Source organism: Schistocerca cancellata, chromosome 1 (genome assembly GCF_023864275.1).
Source record: "Schistocerca cancellata isolate TAMUIC-IGC-003103 chromosome 1, iqSchCanc2.1, whole genome shotgun sequence".
Lineage (NCBI taxonomy): Eukaryota > Metazoa > Arthropoda > Insecta > Orthoptera > Acrididae > Schistocerca > Schistocerca cancellata.
The window spans coordinates 362,226,121-362,252,468 of NC_064626.1; the positions used below are offsets into that span (position 1 = coordinate 362,226,121).

At 43.2% G+C, this 26,348-nt stretch overlaps 1 protein-coding gene across 2 annotated transcripts in view; it reads right to left on the minus strand.

Moving 5' to 3' along the window:
- The window catches only part of LOC126174475 (neurogenic protein big brain-like), a 297,238-nt gene extending 276,070 nt beyond the window's left edge, over positions 1-21,168 (minus strand). For both annotated transcript variants that reach the window (XM_049921039.1, XM_049921040.1), the window contains exon 1: positions 20,509-21,168. In XM_049921039.1, coding sequence (XP_049776996.1) covers positions 20,509-20,857 — 349 coding nt within the window. In that variant the 5' untranslated portion in view covers positions 20,858-21,168. The remainder of the gene's footprint in view (positions 1-20,508) is intronic.
- Between the last annotated feature and the right edge of the window lie 5,180 nt (positions 21,169-26,348).

Below are 26,348 nucleotides of genomic sequence, written 5' to 3' on the forward strand. Positions count from 1 at the left end.
TCACTTTTGCGATATAATACTCAGTTTTATTATATGTTTTTGAAATCAAGGTAGGAAGCATCTAAGTATCGACTATTATTCTTCACATTAAACTATTTGCCGCAGTGGATAAGATGTTGAGCACGTATCAGTAAGCTGCAATGTTCGAAACTCCTTCCGGCTGTCCTGTCGGTTTTTTGTGGCCTCCTGTCGGTTTTTTGTGGCCTCCTAAGCCATTTCAGGCGAATGTTGTACTGGTTCCACGTAAAAGACCACGGTCAACGTCTTCATTAAGGCTCAGCTCGAGATACTTATCTAATGGCGTCCACGGGACGTTAAACTCTAGTTTCATTTCCTTAACACTTGTATTGAATTTCTATGCAGTTGTAGCTGAACTCGTGCTTCTTTACGTTACAGCCCCTCAGGTTAGGTACTGAGTGTAATGACTGGATGCTGGATTTGTGCTTTAGCTGCCTCAGTGCTTCACCAGATTCTTCTGGAGCTCGAGCGCTATCTGCGCCGGCCTTTGTACAAGGCCGGCAAGTGTCCGCCCGCATCTCACCGCGGCCAGCAGCCAGTCAGTCCACACGTATTCTGATTGCCGGTCTCCCCCCACCCCTCTCCAGTTCCATGCACCGCGTAGCACGGCGCTACTCAGCCGCTACCTTTCCGACGCCACTGTTACGCAAGTTAAGCGGAACACGGATCGGCGCACAGTCGAGCCGTCTCGATGTAGTAATGCAGACTCCGCAAGCCGTTGTATGGTGCATGGCGGAGGCTACCTTGTAGTACTAATGGACGTTTCCTTTCCTGTTTCACTGGAAAACTGAGCGAGGGTAAATCGATTATCTACGAGGTGTCGTCCCCCGCCCCTCCCAAAAAAAACGCAAACTTTAGAGGCAGGTTTCTTACACAAGAGCAAGAAAAAAGTGTCTAGTAAGCAAGGGTTCTTAGGCGCATACCTTAAGAGATATGAGCAGTTATTGATCTGCAATACTATGAAACTCATCTCTTCTATTGCAACCTCTTTGCTTTTCATATTTTTCGGAGAGGTAGTATGAACAAAATCAAGAAAACATGTCTAGCATCGGCTCTAAAATGCACACCTTGAGGACTATGATGTGTTTCACACCATCGAAAATTCAAAGTGCTCATAGCTTTTAAAGTACGTATTTTAGAGCCCAAGTGTACCGGATTTTTTAAAAATTTATTTCTGTATCAGGAACCCGCCCCTACCTGTCTTTATTTTTTTCCACCACCCTGTATATACCTTCGTTCAAAAATGGTTCAAATGGCTCTGAGCACTATGAGACTTAACAAACCTAAGGACATCACACACATCCATGCCCGAGACAGCGAACCTGCGACCGTAGCGGTCGCGCTGTTCCAGACTGAAGCGCCTAGAACCACTCAGCCACACTATACCTTCGTGCAAACATATATGAATTACCTAGACGAAAACTATCTATTGACGCACAGTCAACATGAGATTAGAAACCATCGTTCCTGTGAAACACAACTAGCTCTTTATTGACATGAAGCGTAGAGTGCTATTGACAAGGGATTTCAGATCGATTGCGTATTTCTGGATTTCCGGAAGGCTTTTGACACTGTACCACACAAGCGGCTTGTAGTGAAATTGCGTGCTTATGGAATATCGTCTCAATTATGTGACTGGGTTTGTGATTTCCTGTCAGAGAGGTCACAGTTCGTAGTATCTGGCGGAAAGTCATCGAGTACAACAGAAGTGATTTCTGGCGTTCCTCAAGGTAGTGTTATAGGCCCTTTGCTGTTGCTTATCTATATAAATGATTTGGGAGACAATCTGAGCAGCCAACTTACGTTGTTTGCAGATGACGCTGTTGTTTATCGACTAATAAAGTCATCAGTAGATCAAAACAAATTGCAAAACGATTTATTAAAGATATCTGAATGGTGCGAAAATTGGCAGTTGACCCTAAATAACGCGATAAATTAGTCAAATATAAAGGCCGTAAATTCAACTAAATACCTAGGTATTACAATTACGATCAACGTAATTGGAAGTAACACGTAGAAAACGTTGTGGGGTAGGCTAACCAAAGACTGCCTTTTATTGGCAGGACACTTAGAAAATGTAACAGATCTACTAAGGAGACTGCCTACACTACGCTAGTCCGTTCTCTGGTAGAATACTGCTCCGCGGTGTGGGATCCTTACCAGATAGGACTGACGGAGTACATCGAAAAAGTTCAAAGAAGGGCAGCACGTTCTGTATTATCGCGAAATATGGGAGAGAGTGTCACAGAAATGATACAGGATTTGGGCTGTACATCATTAAAAGAAAGGCGTTTTTCGTAGCGACGGAATCTTCTCACGAAATTTCAGTCACCAACTTTCTTCTCCGAATGAGAAAATATTATTTGACCTACATAGAGAGAAACGATCACCACGATAAAATATGGGAAATTAGAGCTCGTACGGAAAGATGTGGGTGTTCGTTCTTTCCGCGCGCTATACGAGATTGGAATAATAGAGAATTGTGAAGGTGGTTCGATGAACCTCTGCCATGCACTTAAATGTGATTTGCAGAGTATCCATGTAGATGTAGAACCTGAATTTCTCATTTCACTTATCCTCGTGGTCCTTACGCGAAATGTACGTTTGCGGCAGAAGAATCGCTCAGCAGAACGGATCAAATGCTGCCTCTCTAAATTTCTCAACAGTATTTCGCAAAAAGAACGCATCTTTGGTAGGAACGCACACAAAGTTTCAGCCATATTGGTCTATTTCTTTGTGTTTGGCATTCGTGTGAATCAAGGAAGTCGAGTGATTGTCAAAAAATGGACGAAGAAGAATTTCGTGTGGTGACTAAACATTACTTTATGAAAGGCAAAACGCCCCAGGAGACTAATGAGAAGCTTGATAAACATTACGGTGACTCTGAACCTTCGATTAGAACAGTTTATAAGTGGTTACAAAATTTTCGGTGTGGCCATATGGGCACAAGTGATTTGGACGCTCTGTGGTGGTTACGACTCCATAAATCATTGATAAAACGCATGATATGGTGATGGATGACAGAAGAGTTAAGGTGCGTGGGATTGCTAGTGCTATGGGCATCTAGAATGAATGGATACATAATATTTTACGTAAATATTTGGACATGAGAAAGCTATCTGCATGATGGGTTCCGCGATTGTTAACGCTTGACCAAAATCGGAATCGTGTGAAGTGTTGCAAGGATGGTTACAAGCTGTTCAGGAAGAATCCGCAGGACTTTAAGCGTCGTTTCGTCACTGTGGATGAAACATGGATACATTACTATACTCCTGAGACCAAACAACAATCTATACAATGGGTTGCCAAGTGAGGATCTGCACCAAAAAAGACGAAGACCAGTCCTTAGGCCGGAATGGTTCTGGCGACTGTTTTTGGGATTCGCAAGGGATAATCCCCATCGACTATCTGGAAAAGGGTAAAACTATTACTGGTGCATATTATTGATCGTTACTGGACCTTTTGAAAACCAAGCTGCAAGAAAAACGCCGGCGATTGGACCGCAAAAAAGCCATTTTCCATCACGACAGTGCACCAGCACACACCTCAGCAGTTGTGGTCGAAAAAGTAATGTAAATACTTCACATCCCCCCTGTTCTCCAGACGTGGCTTCCCCATACTACTATTTGTTCCCCAATTTGAAGAAATGGCTGGCGGGACAAAGATTTTATTCAAACGGGGTGTTGATTACAGCAACTAATAGCTATTTTGCAGACTTGGACAATTCCTATTATTCGGAAGGGATCAACAAATTAGAACAGCGCTGTACAAATTGTATAAGTCTAAAAGGAGACTATGGGGAAAAATAAAAAAGGTTTACCGCAAACATGTAAGAAGTTTTTATTTTTGCACGGACTTTCCAAACGCCCCTCGTACATGAGAACCTATTCCATACGCTCGTACCTTCGTTCACAATCTGAAGTAGGGCGTTGTGTCCAACGGTTTCCGGAAATCTACGCATATGGACTCTGCGTATTTTCCTTGATCCATGGTTCACAGGATATCGTGTGAGAAAAAGGCAAGCAGAGTTTCGCGCGAGCGATGCTTTCTAAAACCGTGCTGATTCGTTGACAAAAGCTTGTCTGTGTCAAGGAAATCTGTTGTACTGGAACTGGGAGTATGTTCAATGATTTTGCAGCATTCCGATGTTAAGGACACTGATCTGCAGTTTAGCAGGTCTGTTCTTTTCCTATATGCAGGAGTTTTTTCCAGTCGCTCTAGAGTCGCAGAATCCACATACGTCAGGGTTATGAAACTCGGCATTGCTCTTGTAGCATTGTTAAATACGCCTAACGTGAGTAAAAGCAAGATGATTTTCGCAATTATCTGAGAATGGGTTGTGACCATTTCAATATAATGCAGTGTAGGTAACTCCATTAATGGGAATCAATACTCTTTCAAGAGACTAGCGGCTATTGATGAAGAGAAATTGTAGCTATCACTTTATTGAATTTAGCCTCCGAAAGGGAACACGTGCATAAAATACACACAACTGCGATTTCTCGACAGTGAATTCTTGAAACGTCTGGCTCTATATGTAAAGTCCTAAAGAGCAACGTACAAGTAAAGAAATATACGTCTTTTATTGGAAGTGTAAAGATTTCTCATTGGACGTTCTTAAACATATTCATTCATACCATATCGACCCATTCCTTGTAGCGATTTCGTCCTTGGGTGTAAGGTTAATGCCCACTAATGAATAACCCGTGCTGCTGTAGTAACGTTGCACCTGTTTGCGGCCATTCATCCCCAGTTGCTAATCAAATATTATTTATCTTATAAGTAATAACAAGTAGTGTTCGTCTTTTACAATTGAATTTCGTCTGTTTTTTCTTCCACCAAACATATTCGACATAATATTGTTTTAGGCATCTTCAGTGGCTTTCGCCTCTTCTATCATCGAAATGTGTTCAAGTGCCGCTTCCATTTTCATTATAGACAGTAAATCATTACCCGTACTTTGTTTAAGAGTTTTCACTCTAACGTATTGCCACTGCAGACATGCATCCTCACTTGGCAGTTAAAGGTGATTATTAGTCATTGTTAACTACAAGTTAAACAACTTACTGCTATAAGAGCTATGTTGTTGTTGCTGCTGTCGTTGTTGTTGCAATTGTGGTTTTCAGTCCGAAGTCTGGTCTGATGTAGCTTTCAACGCTACTTCATACTGTACTGTTACTGCTGGTAATATCCAAGGACGAACGTCACAAACAATTAGACCACACTCAACAGATGTCAGCTGCGTTCAGTATTGATAACTAAACTTTAAATTTCCATTCTTTTCCCTTACATTTCAGATCAGTACTTGATTTCATTTCGCATTTAGAAATATATAAGTAGATTTTACTTCTTCAAATAACCTGTTCGAGTACTGTCTGTTTATCTCATCTATTATTTTTACTCCCTATCGATAATAAACCTCGTATTCCGTATCTTCTTTTTGCTGCTGATTCGGTAGTATCAGCTTTTGTTACTCTTAATGCATCTGTGAAGTGTCTCATTTCGCTCATTCTTATTGCAATGTAGATAGTCCGAAGTATCTCGCAAACATGTGAGGTCCTGGGAAAATTATGAAATTTTTATAATCACGTCTTCACATGAACGAGCCACCATCAGTTTTACAGACACAGGACAATGAACCAACTACGTCCACAGCACGACTGATGCAGCGTGGGCTCCGATAGCGCCCCACAGATGACGAATCTCCTCGGGCAACATTTGCTCACACGGCCTGACCTTACATCTGGTCTGACAAAATCTCCCGGACAAAACCATCTGGTCTGCAGAGTGTTAGTCTAAGGACGAGTAAGTGCGGACTAATCAAACCTGTTAGACAACGTCGCCAATGAATTAATCTTGTTCTACGCATCACGAAAGGCATTCTCCAACATTTTTCGGAACGAACTCTAGTTGTAACAGAGCCCATTGTGATAGGACTGCAGTCGTAAAAAAGAATGGTGAAAAAATAGGTGTATATATTACGACAGCTCAGTTGATTAACTCTCCAAATCGTAATCAATAAGAGTCTCTACAAAAAAAATGATTCAAATGGCTCTGAGCACTATGGGATTTAACATTTATGGTCATCAGTCTCCTAGAACTTAGAACTACTTAAACCTAACTAACATAAGGACAGCACACAACACCCAGTCATCACGAGGCAGAGAAAATCCCTGACCCCGCCGGGAATCGAACCCGGGAACCCGGGCGTGAGAGTCTCTACAGGGAAGCATCAAAAATCTAGTTTTGGCAAAAGAAACCGCCACTCTTGTTTAAATCCATTGCCTTCCACACTCTACAACACTGTGGTTCAATACAGCAGTCTACGTTTCTGTTTTCAAAATATCTTTGAGAGACTGTCGATGGTTTATGAGCCATGTGATACGGTACAGGCAGTGATGGATGACTCTTAAGGGGCAGCTTAACGGCACAGCCTGGGCAAACGAAATGCCTCCAGAGGAGGGTTATCTGGCCCCACGTAGGCGCAGGGGACCGCTCAACGATAACAGACTCCTCCTCCAACGCGGCACTAGTGTTCTGTGCGTTTTGAGCTGGCGTTCTATTATTTCCTCGGAAACTACTACGGGCGACGCAGTTCCTTCTTTAGCTTGCAGTGTTATGCACTAAACTGACATAAATGTAATTGAGGTAACAGACCCTTTATTAGACCCCTGCTGTGGCCAAACCATGTAAGCGTCTTCAGACAACGTGTGTCATACTCTGTAAGCCAGAAATATTGTCTCAGGCATGAAACATTACAAATGACGGTCAGTAACTGAGAAAGTGATGAATAAAAGTTGTTTGGAAGCCAAAGATAAAAAATTGTTCAAATGGCGCTGAGCACTATGGGACTTAACTTCTGAGGTCATCAGTCCCTAGAACTCAGAACTACTTAAACCTAACTAACCTAGGGACATCACACACATCCATACTCGAGGCAGGATTCGAACCTGCGACCGTAGCGGTCACGCGGTTCCAGACTATAACGCCTAGAACCGCTCGGCCACTCCAGACGGCAGCCAAAGATACTGTAAAGTCAATAAACAACTACGATGATAAACAGGGTTGATGTTCACGGTACCAACAAAATTCTACTCTAGTTTAGTAAACAGGGTTCAACCTGAACGAAGCCTATGTATCAGCAAAATAAGATTTATTAGAGGTTACACAGTGATGTAAGATCATCTGAACACTCGCAATCAACTAGCGATTAAATAGAATATTTCTTCACGTTCAGTTTAGCTTACTTGCTGACAACAAGGAGTAGCAGGTTACTCCATGAAATAATCTCGAAATGAAGACACAAGGCGATGGAGTTCTGCATGAATGAAGCAAGAAACAGAAAGAGTACGAAACTGACAACAAATGGAAGTAAAAGAAGCTGCAGCGCATTAACGACTTGCAGAGAAATCGAAACGATCTTCACATCTAATGTCTCCTTTGTAAAAACACTTAATGAGAAAAGTAAACGTTACACAAAAAATGCACAGAACCGAGAGGGAAGAAACTTCGAAATATAATTTTAAGTGAAAAGATTAAACTCTTGCGAAAGACAAAGAAATGAGAAAATGAATGAGGTGTCGACTAAAACACCGAAAGGAAGACTGCGTCGGACAGAGCAAATCGAGAGCTACAGAGCGTGTAGCTGAAATTGATCAATCGATCCGGGATACTGGGCGTTTAAATTCAGAAGCTTACCCGAATTACATATGCGCGCTGTAGCACGTAAAGTAACGTCGTGAAACCGGTTTTGCGCTGGGCTGTTAAAAGTAAGTTTGAACAGTGAGTCGCAACGCGAAGTCGCAGCAACGGTCTCTGCTCAGCTGCCGTGAGTGTCGTCGAGTTCCTATATTTCAGTGGGAAACAGCGATGCAGACATTGAGTGCGGGGAGCCACACATACGAGATGCTGTGATATCCCTTAACTGTCGTGCTATCAAATGATTCTGCCATTGTCATACAAATCACTGATTGAGGAGATAACGAAGAAACTGCTACGAATTCCACAAAGTGCCTGGCAACAGCGGGGATTGACCGAGTACACACGATTGCATGTGCTGCATGCAGGGATATAAACAGTTAGATTACTCTGGGGAATATGTAGAAGTCTCATCTATTTAGTTCTTAATTAACTTCGAAACTGGTCTTGCGGAAGTCCTACACAGACACATGGAAATCAATTCTTAGACACATCGCGTGCTGATAGTGCGCAAAGCAATTACTATTACTCCGCTTCCTCATCCTTTAGCCATGTTAGATACACGAGGTTGTTCCATTTTCACTATATGTATATCTGAATCAGTACACAGGACAGCAGGAGACCAGCACACGGTGTGTGGAGGTGGTACCATCAACATTTCTCCCCGTCCTGTTCCATTAGCGGACGATACAGACGGTAAAGGGATTGTTGTTGGTACTGTTTTGGACAAACTCGTATTTTCCTAATAGTGCGAGATGTATGTTAGAAGAATTAATACGTTTCTTGATTAATACTGGGACGTAGGCTATGAGAATCGATGGGGTTGGAGTAAGACATTACTAACCCTCAATTTAATAAGGATTAAACCGATCACTTTACCTGTTGTGTTTTCGAATGTACGACATGTTGCAAAGACGTAGTTCCCTACGAATCGCTATAAAAACGGTCTACTAAACAAATTGCTTTGTCTTACTGTATTTTATGTTCAATTCAATCAAACACACAGCATGAAATACCTCAAAATACGGTCTTGTGGGTTAGCATTATCTTCTGCGGTCCCCTTCAATTTTGAAATTAAAGCTCACTGCTCTGTACGTGTCTGTTTGCAGCCTTGTCTCACACTGACAACATAAACCGTTATAAATTGTACAGTCCCCCTTTGAATCTTATCTATCTCACCCGTCAATTTAACTTGATGAAGGTACTATATCGAGGGACAATAATCAAGAACTGAAATCACCGTATAGTAATCATGCAGTATGTTTTCCACATTCTCCTTTATCTACAAATATTAGTCAAGGACTGATCTGATCGTAAAAATCATGTACTCTTGTCTAAAAGACAATAATTAGAAATCATGCAAAGAATAATCCGTAGATTCCATTACAGCACAGGTGGATACAGTTATAGCAGCAATAGTACTTGGCAACACCAAACAGCTTTAAAGTTTTTTAAAAATAGTTTGAAATCTTACTAGACTCACAAAAGAATGAAAGGATAAGTACTGTGTACCGTGTCACTACGTATTCACTGTGGTCAACTTTCGAATGTAGTTTACCGTACATGTTGAGGCAAGGTTCAATAACCTCACATTTCTACGAATCACATATATGTGAATTTATATTCTTGTTTGGTGCCGTGAGATAGTCATTCAATAAAAGTTGCGTCAGAAGAAAAGTAATACCTTTTTATTGATTCATTGACTGTCTACTGTATTCGATAATGTTCGTCTTGTCGAACAAGGCACGTGTCGGCGACTTTCATTCGGCACAAGCTGATTTTTGTTATTTTTGGTACATCGTCTTAGAAAAAAATACAGAAGCAGAATCTTTTGAAGTTGCGATTTGGCACAGATAGCTCACGTAAAAGATACGTGGATAACTACATACTGCTGCCAACAAACCTTTTAACAATGTCACGCGATGCTTGCAAAAATAAGGAACACCTGTGGGATCGAACCAGGTGCAAGTGCAGCACCTATTTCATATGCAACCAGCTCTGCTCCCGTACGGTAGGTCATGAAAAGGCGACTATCCTACACTAATGCATTGTTGGCTTCCCAGCAATAACTCGACATAAGAAACAGCATTTTATACTTTTCAATGTCAAAGGTTTTATGTAATTCGCTAATGTATGCGTTTAAACTGGAAGAAAACCATGCATCAAATGAAATTCCTAATTTTTTACGGGTTTAGTTGCTTCACAGTCGGAACAAATCCGGCACAAGGAACAGAACTGCGGATGAAAGATAGAGAAATTCCAAAGGCTTCGCCTATCTGTTGACATGATCACATGCCCTCACTAAATGAGACACTGCAGACATTTGCAAATCAGGATCGGTTGTCTACCTGTGCTCGCCTACCATCCAAATTCTTGTGATGTACGCGTATTCCACCAAAAAAATTGAACCGGCCGCAGAAGCATCCCTTAGTCACCACAGCTGACGTTGAAAAACCCACTAAGTTCACTTCGAATGCCTCCCTCTAAAAATCTCACATCCTAGCAAATTTTCTTTTGATTTGTTTTGATTACAATAATTGTAAGCTGGAAAATAAAAAAGTTTGCACACAAAAACAGATAAGAAAGCACGGTAAGAGTTTATCGTCCCGTCGCTATTCAGGTCGTTAAAAGAGTCGTAGCACTTTTTAAATTATAAGGAAATCGGCTGTGGCCATCTTTAAGGTATTCATCCCAGATGACGCAGTGACACCACAATAAATCTTATTTAGGTTGGGGGCCAGGAATCTGAACTCCTTCCGTCTGAAGTGAGACGATCACAGTGGTATTGGTGTCACGTCACTTCATTTCAGAACGTTCCTCAACTTATTTCTAATTGCGGCATTACCACCAACCGCCAACAGACTGGTGTGCCACCCCTTGTCAAGGATTCTCAGTTGAAGCGACGACTGTGTCACGTCTGCCAATAAATGAAGTCGGACTATTCTCACCGCGCCTACTCATGTTATAGCACTATTGTGGCTGATTAATACACATCAAAACAAGTTTTGCATCACCTCGGTTCCAAGAGTTCCGGAACCTGTACAGAAAATTGGAAGAGAGATCAACATAAACATCATTTCCGCCCTTTTTATTGCTCATGAAAACCACATATTGCATATTGTACCACCATACAGCGAGACCTTCAGAGGTGGTGGTCCAGATTACTGTACAAACCGGTTTCTCTAATACCAAGTAGCACGTCCTCTTCCATTGATTCATGCCTGTATTCGTCGTGGCATACTATCCACAAGTTCATCAAGGCACTGTTGGTCCATATTGTACCACTCCTCATCGGCGATTCGGCATAGATCCCTCAGAGTGGTTGATGGGTCACGTAGTCCATAAATAGCCTTTTTCAATCTATCCCAGGTGTGTTCGATAGGGTTGATGGCTGGAGAAAATGCTGGCCAGTCTAGGCGTGCGATTCCGTTATTCTGAAGGGAGTCATTCACAAGATGTGCACGATGGGGGCGCGAATTGACGTCCATGAAGACGAATGCCTGGACAATATGCTGCCGATATGGTTGCACTATAGGTCGGAGAATGGCATTCACGTATCGTACAGCTGTTACGGTGCCTTCCAAGGCTTTCACAGCCTGACCAGACTGTCTCCAAAGACGTCTTCGACGATTGATTGGTTGAAGGCATATGCGACGCTCATCGGTGAAGAGAACGTGAAGCCAATCCTGAGCGGTCCATTCGGCATATTGTTGGGCCCATCAATACCGTGCTGCATGGAGTCGTGGCTGTAAAGGTGGAACTCGCCATGGACACCGGGAGTGAAGTTGCCCATCATGCAGCCTGTTGCACACAGTGCGAGTCGTAACACGACGTCCTGTGGCTGCACGAAAAGCATTATTCAACATGGTGGCGTTGCTGACAGGGCTCCTCCGACCCATAATCCGTAGGTAGCGGTCTTCCACTGCAGTGGTAGCCCTTGGGCAGCCTGAGCGAGGCATATTCATCGACAGTTCCTGTCTCTCTGTATCTCCTCCATGCCCGAACAATATCGCTTTGGTTCACTCCGAGACGCCTGGACACTTCCCTTGTTGAGAGCCCTTCCTTCACACACCGCGGGAGCAATCGCACCGCGGTATTGACCGTCTAGTCATGGTTGAACTACAGACAACACTAGCCGTGTACCTACTTCCTGGTGGAACGACTGGAACTGATCGGCTGTCGGACCCCCTCCGTCTAATAGGCGCTGCTCAGGCACGGTTGTTTACATCTTTGGGCGGGTTTAGTGACATCTCTGAACAGTCACAGGGACTGTGTCTGTGATACAATATCCGCAGTCAACGTCTGTCTTCAGGAGTTCTGGGAACCGGGTGATGCAAAACTTCTTTTGATATGTGTATATAGTTTGTTGTCAACTTTGTTCTCGTGACACGTTGCGGAAGTTGTAAGAAAATATATTTTTCAAACCACTTGGTGTGAGGGCCAACCAAAGCTGTGATGATACATTTCAAATGATGAAAACCAAATCAGAAAAATTCATAGCTCTTTATAGAAAGACTAAACAGTGCCACAGTGCTTTGTCACAGTTAACTTATTGTTATTTTTATTTTGAAAATCCAAATATCTTGAGATTTCTGTACAATAGTAGTGGTTTTGGTTTATGCTCGTTAAATCATTTGTATGTGAACTCCGTTGTATTTTCATGCATCAGAGATTCGTGGCTTTTCACTATTCGTTTCCACTTGAAAATGTAATTTTTCAGAATGAGAAAGGCTGCTAGTCACACAAAAGAATACTATCGATACGATTTATAACGCGTGTACATTTGCTTCCATCGACGTACTGAAATTTTACTTTGAACAATCGATGTACAGTACGCTACATAATATGTACTGTACCGTACAGCTATTGTATTTGTAGACATTATGTAATATGAAATTTTTCCCGCTTCACACACCGCTTTCTCTGTCAAATCTTTCCTGCAGTAGCCTGGCAGCTTGCAGCTGCATAAAATAGTATGGTTCTCCACTTGCTATTGCTCACAACCTGCTCGTTCATCTTCTAATTAACTCGACGCAACTCTGATCGCTCGGCAACGCGGGAGCCGAGTCGCCGGCAACTGGTTGGCAACCAGCGACGAACTGGTGAGTCAGTCTGCATTCGCGCCGTCTGCGGAGCCCTGTTTAACTACAAGGGAAGTGATTCGCTGCCGACCGGTTGCGAACACACGTCGGCAACGAGTCGCTTTTGTGCCGCTACGTGTGCAGAGTGCTTAACTTACGCGCTCCGAGCTTAAATTTGCCACTGTTCCTCTCCACAGCTTCCAATCTCCACTCTGGCTCTCCCGCGATGCAGCGTGGGTAGCTTCACCCAGATAGCAAAAATGGCAGCCACTGACTATGATGCAGATGGGTTCCATATCACGGCCGGCACACAGTATTAACTTGTCACAGATGTTTAGAAAGTAACTGGTACAGCAACTTTTTTCAAATGGCTCTGAGCGCTATGGGACTTAAGTGCTGAGGTCATCAGTCCCCCAGAACTTAGAACTACTGAAACCTAACTAACCTAAGGACATCACACACATCCATGACCGAGGCAGGATTCGAACCTGCAACCGGAGCGGTCGGGCGGTTCCAACTTTTTTCAAACCAACAGTGCTAGTACGAAGTCACCGACTGCCTCGCTCGATGAATACATTATGTACTTTAGCCCTTAGCTCGCGAGGTGACTTCTCTGTAACGTATACCACGAGGTGGGCTCGATGGAATCCTATGTTTAAACCGAGATTTAAGGCAAAAATCATTTGAAATTTTTAATATATGCTGTATAAAATTTATTTTTACAATTATTTAAGTGTTGTTTAAATGCTTATAGTTTATTTTATCACACAAAAGCACCATAATTTTGTGTGGTTCTTTTAAATAGTATACATAAATGGACTTTTAGAGTGCTGAATTTTATATTCTAGAAAATTATACTGCCCGCAGCTGTAGCCGAGCGGTTCTAGGTGCTTAAGTCCGGAACCGCGCTGCTGCTGCGATCGCAGGTTCGTTTCCTGCCTCAGGCATGGATGTGTGTGATGCCTTTAGGTTAGTTAGGTTTAAGTAGATCTAAGTCTAGGGGACTGATGACCTCATATGTTAAGTCCCATAGTGCTTAGAGTCTTTTGAACCATTTTTTAAAATTATATAATCTCTGTAGCAAATGAATCTTCAAATAAAGCTAAATTCCAGGGTTTAAATTTGCGCATAAATATTCCACCCGACATGTACAAAAAGAATGTCGGTCAAACTGACATTACTTCCAGGGAACTGCATTTTTCTTTATCACCACTCAGAACACATTCGATTTTAACAGACACTTAAACTTAACTATTTCATTGAAAAAACAAGCAGGTCCCCATCACAACTTTCCTGAAGTTCTTCCTCTCAATGGTACTCTTGTTCAATAGCAGAACTGTGATCACTGGCTAATGTAAAATCGACGTCTTTTTCGTTTATTTCTTGATCTATATTACTGACACCTTCCTCCACAAACCGACAAACATTTTCATCAAACTCGGGAAAGTTAAAACTGACGCATTAAGGCGAACACATTCTGAGCTATACGGAACCGTACTGGATAAAACATGTACGTAGTTGACGAGGCGCGATCTCGGAGATTCCAACACCCATCAGTAACACGGGTCAACAATAAACACAGAATGCGATAACGCAACATCGTAGGCTTGGCAACTTAAGAGGGTTGGGGGAGTATAGAGCCATTCCACCACAACTGGTCTTGGAGAGCGAGTTCGAAAATTTTCGCGCAGCCTGGGAAACCACACCTCGTGAGTTGCGGGTTAGGGTGAACACTAACGAAAATCAGCATTCCATGACTAAGACATGAGTCATCGAAACGTACCATTACAGTAAAACTGATATAATAATTCCTTAATAATGGAAAGAGTTACGTAGTGGCTCCCCCATTGCATTAGTTGTTCCTTGTGGACATACGATACAGTGTGAAGCGGAACTCCATCAACAAAGTTTCAGTGGTTGTTCTGATATTTTTGTGTAAGGAACACACAGTTTCCGGATGCTCGTTAAAGAGTTTTGCATTTCGTTTGGTGTCTTTCCCTAGATAGCTTTTAATCTGCACTGCGCTGAAAACGTTAGGATCCCTCAACAAGTAATGAACCGGAGATTATAAGACGAAAACCGCTGAAGTAATCGTAATATCATTGGCCACGGAAGAAGGTATGGTCCCTGTAAGAGCGCTGTGGCTTCAAACTACCGCTAGAGGGACACGGACTCATGAAATCTTATCAGGTAACTCAACATGAGTGTGCGGTCCCAAATGGTTCAAATGGCTCTGAGCACTATGGGACTTAACATCTTAGGTCATCAGTCCCCTAGAACTTAGAACTACTTAAACCTAACTAACCTAAGGACATCACACAACACCCAGCCATCACGAGGCAGAGAAAATCCCTGACCCCGCCGGGAATCGAACCCGGGAACCCGGGCGTGGGAAGCGAGAACGCTACCACACGACCACGAGATGCGGGCTGTGCGGTCCCATTTCGCCTAATACGGTCATTTAAATATGCTCCGGTGACATCTGTTTACATGGAACGCTCATTCTCGGCTTATAAGATGCTATTTACAGATAAGAGATGCAGTTTCTCAACGGAAAATCTAGAGAAAGTGTGACTATAATTATGGACATGGACAATAATATAATGTGGATTTTTGTCATCTATTTATCTTTCTAGACAATAAAACATCAGATTTTGGTCACCTATTTTCTGATTTTTATAATCTATTTTTGTAAATGAAAGAACCTATTTTAGGTAATTAATTTAACATTTTTAGAACGTCGAAGTCCGAGGTCTAATTATTACATTAATTATTATTCCATAACAAGCTACTGGAAACCACAGTTCCTCTATTCCAAAACACTCGAAGGTATCCCCGAACAACCTCTGAAAGCTTGTCGGTTTTGTTCTCGTTTACATTGTATGTACATAATATGCACTGTAATAGGCTATTGTAACGTCTCCTGGAATGCCATACATTAAAAAATTAACAATAAAAAAACTTTCCGAGAACGACAGTTACAAAGTACCGTAAGATCAAAGACCCAACGACAAACAGTGGTAACGAACAGGGAATATCAATATACAAAGACGCTATAAATAAAAGAGCGGCGATATCAATCGTCTGGTATGAGCTTCTCTGCGAAAACGTTCCGTCGCTATTATCTCCTCAGCTCTATAAAATGTATTATCTGTAAGTAAATGTGTAAAAAATGAAAGTTTTGCATTCGTGTAAGATACTACCCCGCGCCATAATTCGATTAATGATATTTGCTACAAAAAATATCTTTAGCGTATTTGCATTATTTGATTGTCGGCTGCCAATACAGTAAAGCATAGGATTTTGCTTGAATACTGCCACGGGAGGCGTTATTATCAGAAGATAATTGGCGAATTTCCTTACTTTCACAAGACTTTAAATATTTATCAAAAAAGATTCGAATAACTTTCAGTGAAATGAAATGATTGTATGACACTGATGGTCGGGAGTTCCCTTATTTCGTCCGTACCGAGCTACATAATCCATGTACGTTAACTCGTAGCCATTTCAAAAGTCATTTCTATTTTATTGAAGGAAATGTATTAAATGAACAATAAGGAAACTAGTGGTTCGCGGGTACATACAGGGTGAACGTTAATAAAATCGACAAATTGCAGGGACGGATTCCTCACTGGAAACAGAGGAAAGAAGTTCCTATGAACATGTGTCCGGAAATGCATCCTTGCCACAGTACATGACTATGACGAATGAAGTTCCTCTGACCACGTGCCGTATGTACCTTGAGGTTGCATGTTGTGCTATTGACGCAGCGCACTTTAAGCAGCAGAATGGTCCGGTATTCATGTCGGGAACAAGACGAAATGGCGTTTGTGTACGGCCGGGCAAATGGAAATGGTCGAGAACATGGCTATACCAAAACAAGTGCACTTCCAGACGCCAACCACATCACACAACATTTCAACCATTTTTTGGGCGTTTGTGTAGTCATGGATCCTTTCAGACAGACGAACGTACTGGGAGGCGGCGGACTGTGCGTACACCAGATATGGAGGACCGGGTCTATTGGATATTGAGACGAACTCTGGTACAAGCTCCAAGCAGGTGGTCCGTTAATATGGTTAAGCCAAGCAGGAGTACGTGTATCCTGCATGACAACCGCTACTATCCCTATCACCTACAATCCCATGGGGACCACTTTGACATCTGTTGGGACATGAATGTGATGCAGCTCTGTACTGTATTCGGGGACGATTTATTGTTGCATGCACAGCGTCCATTTTCGGACACATGTTCATAGGGCCTTTTTTCCTCCATTTTCATTAAGGAATCCGTCCCTACAGTTCGTCTGTTTTAATGTTCAGCCTGTTATCCTTGAACTCTCACCCATGAAATAAATGAGCTCATGTCTGCACGAGTTAAGTGACATGATGATATGCGCAACGTAATGTTACGTGAAAAAAGAGACAGTTAAACTTTAAGCAATATCAGTTTATTCTTTGTTTCAAAAATAAGAACTGAACGGCATTAGTTCACAGTCACCAGATTATTTTTTATCCTTTCGTCTTAGAAACCTACTACGACAAAAATGGCCCCACGCATTCATTCGTTATACTATCACGTAACACATGTTTTCCTCAATTTACCTTGCAGGTTCTCAAACTGCCAGTTTTGATATAAACGAGTTGGTCAGTTTTGGGACATGCCTTGTCATACGAACTAAATTTCGTAGGTGACCAAAAAAATCATTATATCACAGAGAATTGATGGTTATGCTCTCAATATATGAAAAAAAAATCTGCACTCCAGATTTCGGAGACAGTGGGGTGGGGGGAGGGGGGGATGGGGGTAGGGGAGCTGGAGGGGTAAGCGGCTGCTTTTGCCCCCGCCTCTCCCGATGTGAACGGCTATGATCGCAACATACACCGATGAGACAAAATACCTGTTTAATAGCGTTTTGGTCTACTTTCCAAACACAATACAGCAGCGATTTTGCTTGGAGTGGATTCTACAAGTCCTTGATACGTTTCCGGAGGTACATGGCAACAGATGTCTACTACCTTGTCAAGCAATTCCCGCAAATTACTGGACGGTGGTTTGTGGGTCTGCAGCTGGCGCCCGATTTGTGTTTCAGTGGGTTTCAATCAAGGCATTTGCTGGCCAAGACGTCAACGTAAGTTCACTATCATGCTCCTCAAAAGCTCCGTAGCACGATTCTAGCATTGTGACGTGGGCAGCTATCCTGTTGGAAGATGCCATCGCCGTCGGGGAAGACTTCAAGCATAATGGGACGCAGATGGCCCGCAACAATGTTCACGTAGTTCACTGCAGATATGGCGTCTTCGATTACTACCCCAGATCCCATGGAAGGCCAGCTCAATGTACCCAACAAGATACTTCTGGCCTCACCGACCTGCAGCGGGTGCGAGGTGCACGCTCCGAGCAGCCATTCGCCTAGATGGCCGCGTCAAAGGACAAAACCATTGACCTGGTGCAGCAAGAAATGCGATTCATTCGACCACGCGCCGCATTTCCATTCACTCACGGTCAGAGCTTAGTGATGCTGTGCCCACTGCAATAGTTATCGACGATGTCGTTGGGTCAGCAGGGTAACACGTAGAGTCGTGTGATGTGGAGCCCCTTGTTCAACAGTGCCCTTTGAACGCATCAGATCTGCCACAGATCTCTGTCTATCCTGGATTACACAGTGGCGGATCAACCGACATATATATTTTGTGATGAGATGTGGACGTCCGGTAACATACGGCCTGTTCGTTAATTCGTCATCCTTCAATGACAGCGTACGCGAACAGCCGACCAGATTCCCCGTTTCAGAGATTCTCGTTTCCAGTCGCAGGGCCATAACAACGTGCCCTTTGTCAGAACCGCTTACATCATGGGATTTTCGCATTTGCGGCCCGTACCTACGCCATAATGACTATCTATTCGTATCTGTTCCGCTTATTTCTTTCCTTACCGCGTCACGTGCCCGCAACACCACGGAGAAGCATTTATTCTAGCGGTGGGCAGTGGTCATCATTTTCTGGCCCATCAATGTACCGGGTGATCAAAACGTCAGTATAAATTTGGAAACTTAATAAACCACGGAATAATGTAGATAGAGACGTAAAAATTGACACACATGCTTGGAATGACATGGGGTTTCATTAGAACAAAAAAAAGTTCATAAAATGTCAGACAGATGGCGCTGGACAGCAAAATGTCAGTGACTGCGCATGACAATCGTGTTACAGAATCGCATCATCCCCAGCCTGGCTGATAAAAACCTACTGGAACTTACGATGTTTATGCAGGATGGCGCTCCACCCCACATTGCTAGACGCGTGAAAGATCTCTTGCGAGCGTCGTTTGGTGATGATCGTGTACTCAGCCGCCACGTTCGTGATGCTTGGCCTCCTAGGTCCCCAGACCTCATTCCGTGCGATTATTGACTTTGGGGTTACCTGAAGTCGCAAGTGTCGTGATCGACCGACATCTCTAGGGATGCTAAAAGACAACATCCGACGCCAATGCCTCACCATAACTCCGGACATGCTTTACAACGCTGTTCACAACATTATTCCTCGACTACAGCTATTGTTCAAGAAAGATGGCGGACATATTGAGCATTTCCTGTAAAGAACATCAGCTTTGCTTTGTCTTACTTTGTTATGCTAATTATTGCTATTCTGATCAGATGAAGCGCCACCTGTCGGACATTTTTTGAACGTTGGTATTTTTTTGGTTCTAATAAAACCCCATGTCATTCCAAGCATGTGTGTCAATTTGTACCTCTCTATCTACATTATTCCGTGATTTATTCAGTTTTCAAATTTATACTGACTTTTTGATCACCCGGTATACAGGGTGTTACAAAAAGGTACCGCCAAACTTTCAGGAAACGTTCCTCACACTCAAAGAAAGAAAATATGTTATGTGGACATGTGTCCGGAAACGCTTACTTTCCATGTTAGGGCTCATTTTATTACTTCTCTTCAAATCACATTAATCATGGAATGGAAACACACAGCAACAGAATGTACCAGCGTGACTTCATACACTTTGTTACAGGAAATGTTCAAAATGTCCTCCGTTAGCGAGGATACATGCATCCACCCTCCGTCGCATGGAATCCCTGATGCGCTGATGCCGCCCTGGAGAATGGCGTATTGTATCACAGCCGTCCACAATACGAGCACGAAGAGTCTCTACATTTGGTACCGGGGTTGCGTAGACAAGAGCTTTCAAATGCCCCCGTATGAAAGTCAAGAGGGTTGAGGTCAGGAGAGCGTGGAGGCCATGGAATTGGTCCGCCTCTACCAATCCATCAGTCACCGAATCTGTTGTTGAGAAGCGTACGAACACTTCGACTGAAATGTGCAGGAGCTCCATCGTGCATGAACCACATGTTGTGTCGTACTTGTAAAGGCACATGTTCTAGCAGCACAGGTAGAGTATCCCGTATGAAATCATGATAACGTGCTCCATTGAGCGTAGGTGGACGAAACTAAAATGAGCTCTAACATGGAAATTAAGCGTTTCCGGACACATGTCCACATAGCATCTTTTCTTTATTTGTGTGTGAGGAATGTTTCCTGAAAGTTTGGCCGCACTTTTTTGTAACACCCTGTATACGTGAGGCACGCCTGGAACTTCTTCTGTTTCAGAAGACTAATGATATAAAAGGGGGCAGGCGCCACCAGTTTGCCTTCCGTCGGGCCACAACAAGTAGCAACAGTGCGCGGGGGCTCACCTGAGATGTGTCCGAAGCAGTGCGTGAGCGTCGCTACGGCGAGGCCTGTGGCGATGGCGGTGGTGAGCAGCAGCGGCGACCCGCCGGCCGCCGGCCCGGACACTGCCGCCGCGGCGCCGCCGCACACGATGAACACGTAGAAGAAGGACGCCAGGCACTCCGAGATGATGGACCGCCAGAACTCGAGCGTGCGCACCTCGGCCTGCATCGAGGGCCGGCGCAGCGCGGCCGAGGACGCGCCGCCCCCGGGGGCGCACGCCGCCTCCAGGCGCGCCGCCTCCAGCTTCTCGAACAGCGTCACCAGGTGGAACTCCAGCGTCGTGTCCGGCGGTAGCACTCCAGTCGCCATGCTGACGGGTAACAGGTGTCTACGTTTGTGCGCTCTTTAACGGAACTTGGGGGGGGGGGGGGGGGGGGAGCGTTAACTGTCGCGTCCTAGACTGTCAGTGGTCGGTTGTCAAAACACTGCGCGGTTCATGTCAAACAGCTGAGGGAACGTGAACGAACTGCCTCCAGTAAGATACGGTGCGAAGACGCGAGAACGATACCGATTCCGTATGACTACACTCGAAACTAACTGCGGGTGGACCACCGTGCGTGTGTAAGTGTATACTGGAGCGCACCCGCTGCTGTGACGCCGCTCCCTTCCCCAGCTGCACGCGCGCCGGCCGCAGCTGACAGAATGAGCGGCGAGGAGGCTTGCGCGCCGACCTGCGCTCCTCCCTGCGACGGCCGCCGGAACTACTGGCGAGCCAGCGGGGGCGGCCCGGAGCCCATCTGCCCCACCTTGAGCGGCCATATGATGGCCAACAGATGCTCCGGCTGGTCTTCGACATCCACATTCTGGAATCGAATTCAGTGTTCATACAGGAGGATATAAGATTATAATAATGTCGTGTGGCTGGGGCCTCCCGTCGGGTAGACCGTTCGCCGGGTGCAAGTCTTTCGATTTGACGCCACTTCGGCAACTTGCGCGTCGATGGGGATGAAATGATGATGATTAAGACAAGACAACATCCCAGTCCCAGAGCGGAGAAAATCTCCGACCCAGCCCGGAATCGAAGCAGGGCCCTTAGCATTGACATTCTGTCGCGCTGACTACTTTTTTATCTCATTTTGTTCTCTTTTGTCCGTTGCATCTGCTCGGGGTGGACGTCGTAAGACATCCGTTTAAGTTCGTTGTTGATCGGTTAACTCAGGTTTTTTTTTTTTTCCCTGTGACCGAACACGCTGAGCTACCGTACCGGCACCACTCAGCTCCCGGGGGCGGTCAGGATATAAGATGATCATCAACAAAAGCAAAACGAGGATAATGGAATGTAGTCGAATTAAGTCGGGTGATGTTGAGGGTATTAGATTAGGAAATGAGACACTTAAAGTAGTAATGGAGTTTTGCTATTTGGGGAGCAAAATAACTGATGATGGTCGAAGTAGAGAGGATATAAAATGTAGACTGGCAATGGCAAGGAAAGCGTTTCTGAAGAAGAGGAATTTGTTAACATCGAGTATAGATTTAAGTGTCAGGAAGTCGTTTCTGAAAGTATTTGTATGGAGTGTAGCCATGTATGGAAGTGAAACATGGACGATAAATAGTCTGGACAAGAAGAGAATAGAAGCTTTCGAAACGTGGTGCTACAGAAGAATGCTGAAGATTAGATGGGTAGATCACATAACTAATGAGGAGGTATTGAATAGGATTGGGGAGAAGAGAAGTTTGTGGCACAACTTAACTAGAAGAAGGGATCGGTTGGTAGGACATGTTCTGAGGCATCAAGGGATCGCCAATTTAGTATTGGAGGGCAGCGTGGAGGGTAAAAATCATAGAGGGAGACCAAGACAAGAATACACTAAGCAGATTCAAAAGGATTTAGGTTGCAGTAGGTACTGGCAGATGAAGAAGCTTGCACAGGATAGAGTGGCATGGAGAGCTGCATCAAACCAGTCTCTGGACTGAAGACCACAACAACAACAACAACAGATGTCCGGGCAGATTGTTTTGGTATGGACTACTCTTTGTCTCGGATTACAGATTTCTCTGTCGTCGCAATTTTTTTCGTAATTTTCAGCTATCCTCTAGTACTTCATTCTATGGCTCGTATGAGATTGATTCACATTTGTCATGGTATCGGCAAGCAGCAGCAGCAACGAGCACACCACTTTTAACCTCCTGCCCACAAGATGGGGTGAAAAACTACCTGCCCGCCCTATTTGCCTAAGTGCACATGCGCAATGTAGGTCTTATCCGTAGCCAGCCTATCCTTCTAGCATCTAGCCCGTCACGCCCACAGTGTTGGAGGGGTCACCTGCTCCGTAGTACGTACTGTCCGCTCTACATAGGATGCTGGGTGGGATTCCACCCGATCATGTTACGCACGTGATAGTAGCTCTCGTGGATTTCCACCCAACTTTATTAACACTGTTTATTTTTTGTTCTAGTTTACACATACCGCAATGACCCACATAACCGTGTTCACCGCACCAGAAGAGGTTTTAGAAGAGTTGCAATGGCGAATAGCGGTGGATTATGATGACGAGGACGAAGACTATTTTGCTGAATGTTGCTGAGGGACATCATATGGCGTATTATCTCATGATGACGCCATCGGCGATGAATTCGAACCAGAGGAGAGATTCCTTCAAGAAGGTCTGTGACGGAAAACCTAGATATTTTACGCTAGGGAAAGATTTAGAAGCAATATGGACCAACGCAACTCTAAAGTCGAAATATACCAAATCGCCTTAGAAAAATATGGTATTACACCTTCCCTGACAGCATAACGGACAATGGAAAACAATTTCCGTTGTTTGTAAGCTAAGAAATAATTGCTGTGTTGGTGAAATACACAAATCAGGAAATCAAACGAATAGCCGGGCGATACAATTCTGTCCAATGGTATACCGCCGCCACAGACAAACTTGAGATAAAAGCGCGTTGTAAGTTGCCAAACAGGAACGGATACTTGAAGGTTCCTGTTTGAACACCGTTGAAATGTCTCAGAAATATTTTAATTTCTTATCTGTGCCCTTATATTCGATAAGAAAACACGCGACCGAAGGAAACAAAACGACAAATCTGCGGCCTAGCGAGGGTTCTGGACTTATTTTGCCATTCAATGTAAAGGCCATTATACGCCATCTGAATACTTAACTTCAGGTGACGAAGTCCTTTCAAAATATTTATGTCAAAACAACTTGGCAAATAAGGCTTGAAAATTGTCTGCATATGTGATGCAAAAACTTTTTTTTCCGACGGAATTCCTTACGTTGGGAACGAATCAAAGAAAAAAGAAACAGTAAAAGCCTTTCCTTGCCAACAAGGTATGTCCTAAAGCTTTGTGAATCCGTAAAAATCACAAACAGAAATTCCAGGACCGACAACTGGTTCACATCGTGCGAATTGGCCGACGAGTTGACTAAGATGAAAGTCACATTCGTCGACACGTGAGGCAAAAATAAACCGCAAATACCATCGGAACTGATCAGCTACAGAAACGCACCTCCTATGTCATCTCGTTTTCTGTACAACTCTGATAAAATGCTCTTATGCCAAAGAAATACAAAAATGTTATTATTTTATCAGCCACGCTTGATTCACTTGGAACAGATCCTTACTCGCAAAAAACCTAACAAAGCAAATTCTACAATATGACAAAATGCGAAGTAAACGTTTTGATTGACTGTGTCACGATAAGAGCATCAAACGTAAAACGCGAAGATGGCCACTCCGATATTTTTACAGCTTTCTGGATGCTGCGGCTGTGAATACATTTGTACTTTCAAAACTGAATCCCCCCATACACGTTGTTTCTCTAGTACGGAACAAGACCGATTCCTTAAAAGGCTCTCCTTCGATTTAAAGGAACTACATATGAAGAAAAAAGTTCATAATCCTCGTCTATTAACAGGTCTTCGACTTTCTATCAAGAGCTATCTCTTCGAAAAAGAAGATGGGACGGAACATGGGAAGCTGTCAAAAAAAAACGTCGTTGATGTGACGTTTGCAATGAAAAGAAGTATAATAGTGATAGGAAAGATTATTCCTTTTGTACAGAATACTATAATTGTTTGTGTGGTCAACATAGGACTGTGGCGTGTTCCAGTTGTCTTGAACTTTAGCGAAATAATAATAATATTTACTTTATTTATTATTGTTTTTGAATTATTTTATAATAAATTTTCCATTTTGTTGGAGTATAGTTGTCTAGTCAAGTGATGTGATGAAAGTCCCTAGCTGTCTGTGATCTGACACTAGCAAAACAATATATGTAAGACGAAGATTTTTGGGCATACAATTACGTGTTACCTATTTAGAGGAAATATTAATTTTTTGTTGTTGCTTTTCCCAGCAATATGAACACACATTTAATTTATTAAGATGAATCATGGCACATTTAATTATGCTTAAAAATACAGATGTATTTCATTTGGTGGTATTCCATCCGGCATTGTTGTTAACGTCCTTCCAGTCCACATTGTGGGCAGAGGGATAACAATAAAGTTTATTGTAGGCAAATGAGGAGTGGAACTGTCAAACGTACGAAGTATCACTTTTTTCAAGAACACGGTTTCGTTGCTGTTGTTTTCTACACTTGTTCCAAGTGTCAAATCATGGATAATGTGTTTTAAACATTCATTAGTAACCAGCTACGAACCCATTCCATGTAATTCCAGTGCATACCGCTAACTTGCGTGATTTTAAAGATGCTGCCGAAACATTGTTGTCAATGTAGGCGTGTGAGATCTCCAAATGCAATATGACCAAAGTGTCTCAAACTTATCCGTCTCAAATAGCTATAAAAAAATTTACTCTGAAACAGAAGAGTCAGTGTATTCAAAAGAGAAAAAGACAGTGTCAAATATGCCGTACTTCGGGGAAGACCTAGCACGTTTATCAGTTGTGAAACTGAAAGATCTGTTGACAGTGCTGCCATTTCTTTAACAGCTCAGAGAATTTTGCAGTACACTTCACAACATGTGATCCCAAGAACGGAGTTGTGTAAGAACAAGAAGCCAATACAGAGCTGTTTTTTCGTGGATTTAATCCTGTTATTCGCTTGCAAAAAATTGAAAAGAAATGAGAAATGGTTTTTGTTACCAGGGTTCTGCTGGTTGAAATATTATTGCTGTATTTCTGTACATGTATTATTACAAATAAAACGTACCCTAGTGCCTCTGTATTAATCGCACTTGGAATAAAAGTTTTCTTATTGGCATTGAGAACCAATCAGCTTCCCCGTATGGCTCTTAGAACGTTCTTAATAAGTTATTTATTTACTAATTTGTCTCACTGCTTTTTGCAATGATGAGGTAGGAAACTTAATCCTGTGGTATTAGAATACGTTCTCAGTTTGTTGGATACAGATAAGTTATATACGAAAAGGGATACTTTTCTTGTAATTATCATGACAAATGTGAGATCGGAATTTAGAAACGTTTACGTTCCACTCTTGCAAATGTTTGCGTAATTTTTTCAGAGGCTAAAAGGGTTTCGACTGATACGTCATTTTCAATTGCCGTATAAAAATTAAGAAGACATATAGATTACTTTTGACCGATGGCTGGGTCGGAACATATGGGAAATCACAGATTTCGCGAGACTCAGATTAGAACACTTCTAGTACGACGCTATACTACTCGTATCTTACTTCGAAGTTACACTTCGCTCAGTGCTCGGCGACATTTTATTTTCTTGACTATTTCAGTCGAGTGTGTCTCTAATGTTCCTTGTACCTCTTCTCGACTGTTACCTAACGTGTAACACACAACAGGCACACACGAGACCTTTGCTCTCAGCGGTCGCCGAAGACAACGGACTACGTCAGTCTTCGAAACATCGCATG